This window comes from Meleagris gallopavo, chromosome 2, assembly GCF_905368555.1.
Source record: "Meleagris gallopavo chromosome 2, MGAL_WU_HG_1.1, whole genome shotgun sequence".
Taxonomy (NCBI): domain Eukaryota; kingdom Metazoa; phylum Chordata; class Aves; order Galliformes; family Phasianidae; genus Meleagris; species Meleagris gallopavo.
The window spans coordinates 86,258,238-86,271,084 of NC_139405.1; the positions used below are offsets into that span (position 1 = coordinate 86,258,238).

Consider the following 12,847-nt stretch of genomic DNA (forward strand, 5'->3'; position numbering starts at 1 on the left):
AGGGCAAGTTCATGCCTGACAAACTTGACCTTTTATGATGGAGGTATAGTGCGACTGGATAAAGGAAGAGCAACTGATTTCATCTAGCTGGACTTGTGCAAAGTGTTTGACACTGTCCTGCATGACATCCTAGTCACTAAATTGGACAAAAAAAGGATTTGATGGATGGACAACTTGCTGGATAAATAATTGGCTGGATGGTCACACTCAGATAGTTGTGGTCAGTGGCTCAATGTCCAAGTGGAAACCAGTGATGTGTGGCGTTCCTCAGGGATTGGTGTTAGGACTGGTGTTATTTAACATCTTTCTAGACCTAGATTCATAGAATTCTAATAGATTCTATGAAACAGAAGAATGTTTGCTCTCCTTCAAGTCTCTGAATTATATTTCATCACCTAACGCCAGTTCAGCACATCCAAGTCCAGGCTAGAAGGGTCCACAGATGCTGCTCCACTACCTAGCCTCAGAAGGACATATTGCACTCTGGTCCTGAATACCCCTAACCTTCACTTGAGCCCACCACAGTATACTCCTATACACTATATCCTATGATTAAGGGGCTTAAGATGCTTCCAGTATAAGGATAAGCCGCTTTCCATTCAGCTCAAACATAGACCATGCATAATGAAAAAATATTTTTGGAGGAGCTAATGCTTTGTAAGCTTACCCTGAAGCAACTTGTTCAAGTGACTGTTCTACGAAAAAGTTTTGATTCGACGGCAAATCCACCAAGAATGTGAGAGTTCAGTGGAAGTAGCATGGTTTTTGTGATAGACATTAGTGGACCAAGGAGACAAATGCATTAAGCTGTGTGAACTGTTCAGTACATGGTTTCATGCTGTTAATGAGATTGAACACTTAATGTAATGTGAATGCCCCTAAATGGGTAGAAATATGCGAGAGAGAAATTTTACTGCACGCTCTCATTTGTTGGTACTGAAGGTATTGGTCACTATCTTTCTCTAATGCAAAAAAATGCTATATAGAAAGAGAAGATCAAATTTTGTAGTTGCCTTTCTTGTTCTTTGCTCCAAAGCAGTCACAGAGGGTGCTTTATAAAACATTCATAGAGAAAATCACGGTGTCATCATATTCACAAGTCAGTCCTTCCTAGTTAGAAGTACTGCAATGAAACATGGTTGGTTAAACCAGGTAGGAATAAGACAGACTTTTTTTTATAGTGACTCAAGCGATGTTCAAGGCTGAAAAATAATTCTGCTATGCATTATTGAGAAAAATATCTTTGAATTTTGGATGCAGAGGGTGCTGGTTTTGTACTTCATATTCCTCAATGTTATACGCGCACATCATCAATTGCAAATCCTACATCCTTAGTAAATGAGGCTTAGAGTTCTAATGTTGCTCAGCACTGTGGAACCTAGACTTTTCCGGTGCCATGCCTTGATTTTACTATTTCCACTAAATGTTTGCTCAGCATTAGTGACATATCCATGGATATTTGGTATTAGGAAGTCACAGACTGGTTGTACCTCTGACATATTTGACATCATGTTTATTTCCTTAAGTTGGGTTATAAATAGATGGGCTTCCAAAGAACTTGGATTTAAACACTGTTGATGCATTTACTTCATGCTAATGTTTACTGATTGTTTCAGAAAATACCTTTCTGTTAGGAAGTTATACAATTTAGGACACATCCTACTTTCTGTTTCTTTATATGAAAAATGACATATGCTGAGTAAGAATGTTTCAGCTCTCTTTCATGTAACAAATGGATTAAACAAGGCTGAAAAAGATTGACTCAAGAAGAATGAAATCTCAGAACTGCTTCCTTTGTTTTTGTGGGACTCATAATTAACCACTAAGACAAGAGTTATTTAGTGGCCAAAGTGAACTCCAGCTATGTTCCAGGAGCAGTGCTGTCAAAGTTCTATAGCCACAAATGCACTGGTCATCAGATTTAAAAGACAAGAGGGTCCGAGTGTGACTTCTGAAGGAAGCGTGGTAGTCACAGAATCACAGAATGGCCAGGGTTGGAAGGGACCTCCAGGATCATGAATCTCCAACCCCCTGCTACAGGCAGGGCCACCAACCTCCCCATTTAATACCAGACCAGGCTGCCCAGGGCCCCATCCAACCTGGCCTTGAACACCTCCAGGGATGGGGCATCCACAACCTCTCTGGGCAGCCTGTTCCAGCACCTCACCACTCTCCCTGTAAAAAACTTAAATAACAGGTTCTGACCTAAAATGCCCTGATAGACTTTCTGAATAACTCAGAGCTGTACTAATCTTCAAATAATTGCAGTGGGGATCAAACCCTTAGAAAATAAATAGTAGTTTTAGTGGTTATTTGTTTTGTGCATATGATGGTACTGCAAATTATTTCTCTATGGCTTAAGCTCAGTATTACAGTATGGATGCACTAAGATGCACATTTGCAAACTTGAGCAGAAGTGAAAGATAATACATCATTTTTAAAAAATTTATTCTTTTCATCAGAATTGGACCCCCAGATAATTCTTTTCAGATTCTCTCTTTTTTTTTTTTTTTTTTTTTTTAACAAATTAGTAACAAACAGATCCTCTAAATACTCTAATTAATTATCTTAGTGCTTTAAGATAGTTTTTGAAACATTGAAGTGTCAACTAACAGTAGTCCGAAGTTAATCTTTTACTGAAAGGACTGGCTGCCCAAATGCCTGAGAGTATTTTGATATTTAATCTGTGTTCTGGTTTTGGATGAAATCCCGTCTTCTCTGAATTTAGTCTTTTTTTTTTTTTTTTTTTTTTTCCACTGACTTACTTGAGTTCTAATTGCTTCACCTTTATAATTTATTACCAAAGCATCTCTTAAGATGGAAAAGATAGCATCAAACAGCTATTTCTTAGGATAATTCCGACAGTAGCAGTAAAAATAAATTTGGAGGTGGAAAAGACATGTGAAAGTTGAGTCAAATGAAAATAAACATTCTAGTTAAAATTCTGAAATGGTAACCCTTTTAATTATGATTGTTAGAAGAGCTGTAGGCTTTGGAAAAATGTATGTCTGTTGCTTTGTCATGTTTATGAATTAAGCTGATTTTATTCCAATTCCTCAGAACCATTTGAGGCATTGTATTTCATTTACATAAAAGCCTCATATGAAAAGGGAGTTACTATCTTTCTGCTAATTCTGAAGTGTGCTTTTTATCTTCTATAAAATTTTTGATGTCATTCTAACTTTCCATGTCTATAGAATCATTGAACTTAATCATGTCGCCCTCATTTAGTTTGATCAAGCAGCTGATGCTGAACTCGCCTGGATTGCAGAAACAGAAAAGAAACTGATGTCTCTTGGTGATATTAGGCTTGAGCAAGACCAGACCACGGCTCAGCTACAAGTTCAAAAGGTAAAAGAAATGCATTTCCAACTGTCATGTTAATTATTGGCCAGAACAGTCTCCATCTAGAAAATGTACTACTGTGATTTAATTTCAGTCCATCATAATGCACTTCACGAATAGTTTTTGCTCCATGTACTTTATTTTATAATCCTGACCAGTTTTTATTGTGCTTCAAGGCTTTTACCATGGAGATTTTGAGGCACAAAGATACTATAGATGAACTTGTTAAGTCCGGGGATAAGATTATGAACACGTGCACTGAAGAAGAGAAGCAGACCATAAAGGTAAATTTCCCATAAATTTGCGGCTACGGTGGTGAATAGGAAGACCATAGACTGCAGGAAGACTCTTATGGTGTATACTTCAAAATGTTAATGAAAAAGCATTAATTACAGCCACTTCTGGTCCAAGGTTTGTAATACTAGAAGAAAGCTTCAGGATGTTCAAAGAGCAAGCACTGTCGACTTCATTATCTGACACTAATTCAGAGCCCATTTGTCATCTTCCATGGTAAACAGTATTTCAGCCAGTGAAATGATTGAGTGAATAGGTATTAGTCATCTGGGGTGATGCGTGTGGAGTCTGGCTGTTTATCTTCCTCTGTTCTCTAGAGTCTGTGAAGCTCTGGCTGGGTGTGTGTATTTCTGTGCCTCATTCAGTGGCTGGCACCTCAGTGTGTGTCTTTATCTTCATTTATGCCAATTTCAGTGGGGGAATTGTTTGCCAGGAATGTTCCGTCCTGTTGACTAACACAGCCCATGAAAGGCATTCTTACACATTTGCTGATGTGCACACACAGCCTGAGGTTGAGTGCTGAAAGAATATACATATATGTGTGTGTTTTATATGCATGCACACAGAGAGATCTTTCTTACTGGCATTTTAACATGGACTTTTTTTACTGGTATGGATATGATCTGTGATTTTTGGTCCTTCCAGAGACCAACAGTAATTCACTAATTGTGCTCTGCTGCAGAATCACTGAATAAATTTGATTTGTTCTAAAGTGAATTTAGTTCAGTCTATGAAAATATAGCCAAAAGGGAGAGCAATTGTAGGTGATCCTCTGTTAGATATATGTTTTAGTAAAAAAAAAAACCACAACAGTATATCTTTATGTTAGGCTATATTTTGTCCTTTGGATAGCATCCCTATACTTAATTTACATGCAACACGTAACAAATGAAACAATATCTTGTTCTGACAGAAAAGATCTTGTACTTCATATTCAGCGCCTTATTTATATGTCTAGTTTTTCTAAGGCTAGCACTTACGTGCATTGTTGCATTACAGTATTTCATAAAAACGATAAGATGGGCATTCTTCCACAGAAAGTTATATATCCAGTCAATACATCTTTTATTATCATATGTCCAAACAGAATAGAGGGGTAATGCTTAACCCTTTAAGTTCTGTCATATTATTGATGGTAATGTATTCTCATTAATTAATACTTGCTAACATGGAAAATAGTGTTACGTGCTTTCTGAAGAAAGTTTATCCAGAAGTATATGCCCCATTCTTTGGTAGATTTAAAAAAAAAAAAAAAGATACTGTTCATGATGCCTTCAGAAAGAAAATGGGGCTGGGATAGGCAATAAAGTCAATTGCAGCTTAAATGGAAGTTCTAGGAATAAAGTGTTGTTTATGTTTTAGTTACTTTGAATGTGTCCTGCCAAATTCAGATCTCCCACAGTATTGATTTTTTCCTCTTTAAATACTCCAGTACTGTAGAACTACTATCAAAATTAAGATTTTGTTCACTATGGTTTGGTGCTATTATCAAAGACTGTTTAGGGATTAGGATAATGAATATGTGGAGAGACATACATTACCATTTTCTGTTAATATTATTTCACAGAAAAAACTGAAAAGCCTGTTACAGAAATATGATACAGTCTGTCAAATGAACTCAGAGAGAAACCTCCAGCTGGAGCGGGCTCAGTCCCTAGTTAACCAGTTCTGGGAGACTTATGAAGAGCTTTGGCCGTGGTTAACTGAAACAGAAATGATCATCTCTCAGCTTCCTGCGCCAGCCCTTGAGTATGAAACTTTAAAGCAACAACAAGAAGAGCATCGGGTAAGAATTTTGCTGTTTTCAAGAAAAAGCAAAAACAAAAAACAACAAAGTATCAAAAGCTCTGCTTGGAACCAGGAAGTACTCCACTGACCGCTCATAACTGACAGTTAGACTTCTGTTCGAAAAACGTTATTTAAAATAATAATAGAAAATATACTTAAAATCACGCCTCTGCTGTTTTCCAAACTGCATGCAAACAAGATTATCTGGGGAAAGCAGCAAGCAATGTATAAGCATAAAAGAGGGCTAAAGGAGAAATAATTGCCATTAAGTGCCAGATCTAAGCATAAGAAATGAATAGCTTAGAAGTATCTTTAAAAGTACACATAAATATGACAGTCTTAGAACAAACCAAGTCCATAAATGGAAAGAACAAAGATTGGGTTATGTAGTAAGATCCAAGAAAGAGTAATATGAGACAACAGAAAGAGCTAGCATACCTGCTTTCAGCATGCAGAAACTGAAATTTGGTCTATGTATGCAGTGTGCTAATATACATATGTATTAACCTTATGTACATGTAAAAAATGTGTTGTTTGTTTTGTTATCATGGAAAGTAAACTTTGTTGAACAAATCTTCCAGATTGACAGTTCAGGGTCCAAGAATTCTGTGGTTTCGTTTAAGCCAATCTCTTGGCCAATTCTTTTAAAAAAGGAAAATGTTTGTGATGTAATAATAAAAATAAATAATTGTTTCTCATAGCATCACAAAATAGAGAGGGAACTTTATTACATAGCCTGGCCTCCATGTGGCCTTTCTTGCATAGAAGAATCATCTGGGACAAAAATCAGTATGTTTCAGACAGCAACTAGACTCCACTAGACGTGGAATCAGATTTAACCTACCAAGATTAAAAACCTGCATGTTTTAGCACATGCAAAGCCCATTTTGCTGCTGGAGACACCTGTCTCTTCCTACTGAGCACAGGGTAGCTAGGCTTTTTAATTTTAGTTGCCTCAGTTAAATGACTAGAGTTAGATAGGATGAATCCTGGTTTCAAAATCCTGTTTACTGTGAGACCAGTTAATGAAGGTGTGCTACTTGATACAGTGGTAAACACTGGGTTCACTCATTTGTCTTCCTACTGTGTCCACAAAGAACAAACATGCTCTATTAAGACTAAGTATATCACATGAGCTTTACAAACCGTCTTGATTAGTCACTGTGAACCAAATCATGCTTGCTTTACTTACAGGTTTGTTTCCCCCATCTACTTTAATCATTTTGCTTGCTTGAGAGGCCCTTCATCTGAACTTGTATTTTTGCATTTTCCCTGGGCTATGCCATTAGCTGAGATTTGTTTAAGTAGAAGATTAATGTCTGGCAATTTTAACACGTAATCTGATCTGGAATACTGATTTACTGGAATTGTTTACCCAATTGTGGCAAAGACCAGATCATTTGTGCTTCTGTTATAAAAAGGAAAAGGATCCTCAGTATGAATACAGCTTTCTTTATTCCCTTATATTTCTTATATACTCACTTATATTTATATTAACATGCAGTTAATGCAGTTTGAGTTTTGCTTTTGGCAGAGTAAAGTACTGGCATAGTAAAGTTTGTACCTATAGATGCATACTCTGTCACACTGTGTCAAGTTACTTATTTGTGAACAAAAATAAAATACATAAAATCATTTTCTAAAAACTTTACAACCATTCTTAGCTTAGCATTTTCCTTTTTCTGTGCTAATCACTATTATTTTTCTTGATGCAAGGTTTACAAGTAGAATTACGTTCTCAGGCAGTAGCTAGTCATTGCTTTTTGTTTTTTTGTCATTGTTTTTCATTGTTATTTCTTCATCAGAGGACAGTGGACAGTCATGGTCACTATATTTTCAATCTTCCCAACTCCTCCTCTTCTGGGGAGGAGCTCATAAGCAAGCCAGTATCAGGATTTCTTTTTAAGGGAAGGACCTCAGTTGAAGAGAAGAGGATTTATTTACACTGAGACTGATATAAGCCCTTTTCTGTGTCTTCATTTGTTTAAACAATCCCTGAACTAGGAGGAACAAAGCATATGCTTGCTCTAGCCTGTCATTCCTGCACAGTGACTGTAGGCTAGAAATACATGGAGCTCACAGTACTGAGAGGGACAGTGTCTCACCAGGCAGTGGGATTTTTCTGAAAAGGAAAGGATGAACTGAGACAATAAATGAAGCTGAAGGGAATGGTTAGGTTACTCCCCATAAAATCTCTTCCTTTTGTCAGACTTAAGGGTGCAAGTAAACAAAAGCAAAATACTTAGGCAAGCTGGAAGACAAAATACCATTACCTTTTGGCCTTTTGCAGTTTTCTGTGGTTTGGACTTACTTTAGGGGTGGGTGTTGAGAGGGTGGGAGAGAGTGGCTGAGATGATTTGTATCTTAATTTCTTGTTAAACAAGAAAATTCTCATGCATTTTCATTGCCCGCTATTCTTTTCATTGTTGTTTTTTTATTTTACCTCCTCTTTGTTTTAGTTTCCTCTTTTAAATCAAGGATAACTTGCATTAATACTATTGCAACTTCAGTACCTTGTTCTGTGATGTTCTTCAGTGGAAGGCTTTGTGGCACATATCAGCATGAAAATGTATATACGTAGTGGTATTATGCAAATATTTGGAATATAGTTACCATTTCTGTCATTATAGGTCCTAAAAATGATGGGGAGTGTCTGTTGCCAACATCATCTGCAGCCAATATCATCATTTGGCACCATGCATTCTATGTGTAATGATATGGCTTGAAGGAGTATTTCATGGCCCTTTCCAGTGTATCTTTAATTGTGATGTTTCCTGGCTGGGTAGCTCTCACTTTTGGAAAGGGAATCATCACTGGCAGAGCAGTCATTAACTTTATTTAATATTATTTGTGCTTTACATTAGGATGACAGGTATTTGTTTGGAATTTCTTGCCAGCTGGATGTTTGAAGTGTGGACAGCTGTAATGCGGTGGTCTAAACTTAAGAAACTGATAAGTTTTTTTCATTTGTTATAGCAACTGCGTGAGCTGATTGCTGAGCACAAGCCTCATATAGATAAGATGAATAAAACTGGGCCTCAGTTGCTGGAGCTGAGCCCAGGAGAAGGTTTCTCTATCCAAGAGAAATATGTGGCAGCTGACACCCTTTACAGTAAAATTAAGGAAGATGTCAAAAAGCGAGCGCTGGCACTGGATGAAGCCATTTCTCAGTGTACCCAGGTATCATTTTAAGTTAAAAGTATGATTAGATTCACATGAATGGAAAGATACACAGACATTATCATTTTATATGTATATATATCAAGATTAAACTGCTGTTTTATGTGAATTTTTCAGCTGAATAGTGTGTGAATGTTCACGTTACTTCTCATGGCATTGATTTCCTGAGGGGTAATAATTTTATGAGTCTGCTGCAGTTGAAAAATATTATCAGTTCTCAATTTTAAAATGTCAAAAAAGGAATATTTGATCTAACAATGTCAGATTTTCAGTTTATTCAGTTTTCTTTTACTGGTCTGTTAATAGCTGATGCTGTGCTTGATCTGAATGTCTCTGTTAATCAGTTAGCTTTGCATATCGTCGTATCTTGGCAACTGCAGTTGGTCCTTTAATAGACTGGAACTAGAGGGTACTTAAACATGCATGCTCCTTTTCACGTAAAAGAATTATGAGTAAAGTTAGACTTCACAAAATATTATTGTAACCATAAAATTCAGGTCCGTCCATAAAAGCTGTGTATCTTAGATTAGTTACTCTATGGAATGAACCATATTAGAGTATTGATAGGTATCATTCCTTGGAACTTCATAATACTGGATTAATTTGTCATTAAATCCAAAATGAAATCCTTTTACATGACACCAAATTCAGAAAAAAAAATCCTCATTAACCGTGTACATGAACCTACCCAAAAACCTGATAGAAGTTTTTTGTCCTGTCACTGTTTTTATGGTAAATTCCCTTTTTTGTCTGTTGGCTAGCAATGATGTACTATATTTCTTCCCAGGACTAAAACACTAAATCACGAAAGAGATCTTAAAGTTCTCATCAGTTCTGCATTCTAAATAATTGTCTTCATAGGTCATAGTACTTAATGTTGTATTCCTAGACATTACAGACAGAATTGAAGAATCTAAGGAAAAAAGTTATATCAGATGTCATTCATTTTTTGACCTGGTAGTAGCCAATATTCCATGCTACTTTCAGTCATTCTAAGTAGTCTCTTTATTCACACCTCTGAAAGATGCCTGTTTATTTAGATTCAGTGTTTTTTCTTTTGCATATATGCTGATGTTTGAAAATCAAGACATTTATTTAGTGTTCGAGCCTTTGCTTTTTATGTGATAGACATTAACAAGATGTGCTTAAGTACAGAAGGGTACAGAAGGCTAAGACCAGAAAGCAAGAAGGAAAATGCATTCTTTGGTAGCAGCTAGAATATAAACAGATGTTGAGAAAATACTTAATTACTTATAAAATGAACCTTAAAGTATTTAATGTACGTAAATGTATATGCAGATAGGAAAGCCAAACATTCTAACTTCCAGAATGTAATTTTATATAAACTCTTTCTTTATTAAGATATGTAAATATATATTCAGACTCTTTAATATGGTGGATATGTCAGTGTTTGTCTAGACAGACCAGGAAGAATAATTATTTAACTCTTCAGGTTTCAAATTATGTTAAATTACATTATGTATCAAAGGCAGTATGTGACCTATGGAGCCAGAAAGAGAGATGATAATGACTTGCCTTTCCTCCTTTTAAGTTCTAAATCACCTTGTCTCAGTCACTGAAGTCACAGTAAAATGAGGCCCACTGAATGGACTGAGAATTCAAAAATGCAGAATATGTGTCCTAAAATCAGATTTGATTATTGCCAAATTTATTTCAGTTGTTATCACTTTTGTAAGGCTTTCTTTCCCTAATCCGTTTTTCAGAAGTTTGGAATGTAGGGAGGTTGCTTATCTTTATATATTGCATTTTGCTTGCTTGTATGATAGTTGCACTTCTAATGAAAATAGAGTACAGAAAATAATACAGTGGGAAAAATGAATTACATTTGTTTTGCATGTATTTCTTTGAATACTAAGAATGTACCTATTTGCTTGTGTACAGTAAGCTTGTTTTGCTGTGCTTTTTCTAGTAACCTCCCCAGGTGTAGTCAAGAATGCTCTTTGTAGATCCTGCTGGTTCTGTACCCACAATTTAATAATTTCTGTAACTTGGAAGGGGCATGGTTGTGAGATGCTTAGAGTAATCTGTATGAATCCAGCAGAGTATATATATTAGTGCTTACCTTTAGACCAAAGGATAAACGATGCTAATTAATGTAGATATAACAGAGTTTCTGGGCGTGTGGGCACTGAGTCAATTGTGGATGAACGTAATACATGCTGTTGTGAGCTTTTAGTTCAGGAAGTAATGTACATTTACTGCACTAATGAGCACCACTTGGGCACTAGGCAAAAGGTCTTTTTGAGTCTTTTTGAATGACCTTAAATATCGAATCCTAATCAGGGCTTATATGCAATATGGTGGTCTTGATATGAAAATACATGTAATTAATATTAACATAAGTATCTTTCTAGAATGATGCAATCAGAAAGCCACAGCTTTCCAAAATAAGATAAAAAGTAACACACTAATTATGCAGGACTGTCTGCATGCAGGTAGGTGCTGCCCTGTGTAGTATTTTCAGATGGCTTGTTTCAGGATTAAACTCGGACTTGATAGTAAAATTCTGTATCTCTTAAATCTGAGAAGTACCACCATTTTGCAGTCATGTGATTCTTTTAGATATTAAGAGGGAGAGAGCCACCTGGGAGTATTGCAAGTTGTACATATATAACTAGAGATATATTTAATATGTTAATCTTAAAGTACAAAAGAGAACTTTCAGAGGCAATTTTTCAAACGTTTTTGTTCTAATTTCTCTACCTTTTCTTTTTGTCCTTTTCCACCCTCTCAGTTTCATGACAAGATAGATCCAACTCTTGAGAGTTTGCAACGCATAGTTGAACGCCTGAGGCAGCCACCTTCAATCTCAGCAGAGGTTGAGAAGATTAAAGAGCAAATTAGTGAAAATAAGAATGTGTCAATGGATCTGGAAAAACTTCAGCCTGTCTATGAGACGCTTAAGCAGCGAGGGGAGGAAATGATCGCTCGCTCAGAAGGGGCAGATAAGGATGTATCTGCTAAAGGTAGTATGCTGAAGAAAGACTCATGTAGTGGAAATGCAGCAAGCTTCATCACATAAAAATCTTCATTTTTGATGGACACTAATCTGGGGATTGTATTTTCCTGGAGATGTAAAAAACCAAGACATTCATTTAGTAATTCAGTGTGCATCTGACCTTTGTTTTATTTTTAAATGTCTTGTTTGCTGTTTCCACTTAACATTGTAAAAAGTCTTGTAAAGAACCAATTTTAAAGTCTAAATTTTAAAATACACACATATGTTTCTGTTGTAGAACTACAGAGATATATATGGCCAAGAATTGTTTGCCAAGGTAGTAATCTCCTTCCTTTGTTGTTTAGCCGTGCAAGATAAACTAGACCAAATGGTCCTTATTTGGCAAGACATCCAGACCTTGACTGAGGAAAGGGAGGCCAAGTTGTTGGATGTTATGGAACTAGCTGAGAAGTTCTGGTGTGATCATATGGCTCTCGTAGCTACTATTAAAGATACTCAAGACTTCATTCGAGAACTGGAGGGACCTGGAGTTGACCCATCTGTAGTCAAGCAACAGCAAGAAGCTGCTGAGGTCAGTTGCTTAAGTTGATTTAAAGTATTTTATTTACAGTATGCAGAGAAAAGACAGAATTATTAGGAAATAACACAGGAGTGACAGGAGTGGTTTTTTTTTTGTTTTTTTTTTTTTGAGACAAAGAGGGATAATTATGTAGAAATTTACTATAATGATATCTCAAGAGTCTTTGGCAAATGATACATATCAGTGCTTAATTGCAATGAGCATGCAGCTTATGCCTGTCATTATGTGTAGGTATCTGTTTATAAGCATGCATATAATATATATGTCACTGAGACTTGTAGGAGTTACGCATACTTTAGATTCCAGGTAATACACAACATTTAAATGAAAGGCATATGGATGTGTGTATTACTTTCCAAGTCTGTAATTATTTATGCTGATAGTTACAGATTTGAAAGTGAATGATAACCTCTGTAAAAGAAAACATTTTGATTAAAGAAACCTAATTTAAAACTTCCTGTTTATTTTTTCCATCTCGTATAAAATGACATCACTATCTGTTTATAATTTAGACTGATGTCATTTGGTTTACTCTGACACTGCAAAGGGATGCTGATATTTTAAGCATCCAGTAGTAAGCTCAGGTGACTTTAAAGAAAACAGAAGTCAAACATGGATGTGTTTCTGTCTTAAAAGCATGCCATACATAAATTATTGAATGTAGTATTACCAGTGTTGGA

The 12,847-nt window shown here is 36.1% G+C and overlaps 1 protein-coding gene across 32 annotated transcripts in view; it reads left to right on the plus strand.

Annotated features, from left to right (window-relative positions):
- The window catches only part of DST (dystonin), a 297,979-nt gene that overhangs the window by 240,788 nt on the left and 44,344 nt on the right, over positions 1-12,847 (plus strand). For all 32 annotated transcript variants that reach the window (XM_085217868.1, XM_085217869.1, XM_085217848.1 and 29 more), the window contains 6 exons: positions 3,232-3,351; positions 3,522-3,629; positions 5,207-5,425; positions 8,404-8,607; positions 11,363-11,594; positions 11,932-12,158. In XM_085217868.1, coding sequence (XP_085073994.1) covers positions 3,232-3,351; positions 3,522-3,629; positions 5,207-5,425; positions 8,404-8,607; positions 11,363-11,594; positions 11,932-12,158 — 1,110 coding nt within the window. The remainder of the gene's footprint in view (positions 1-3,231; positions 3,352-3,521; positions 3,630-5,206; positions 5,426-8,403; positions 8,608-11,362; positions 11,595-11,931; positions 12,159-12,847) is intronic.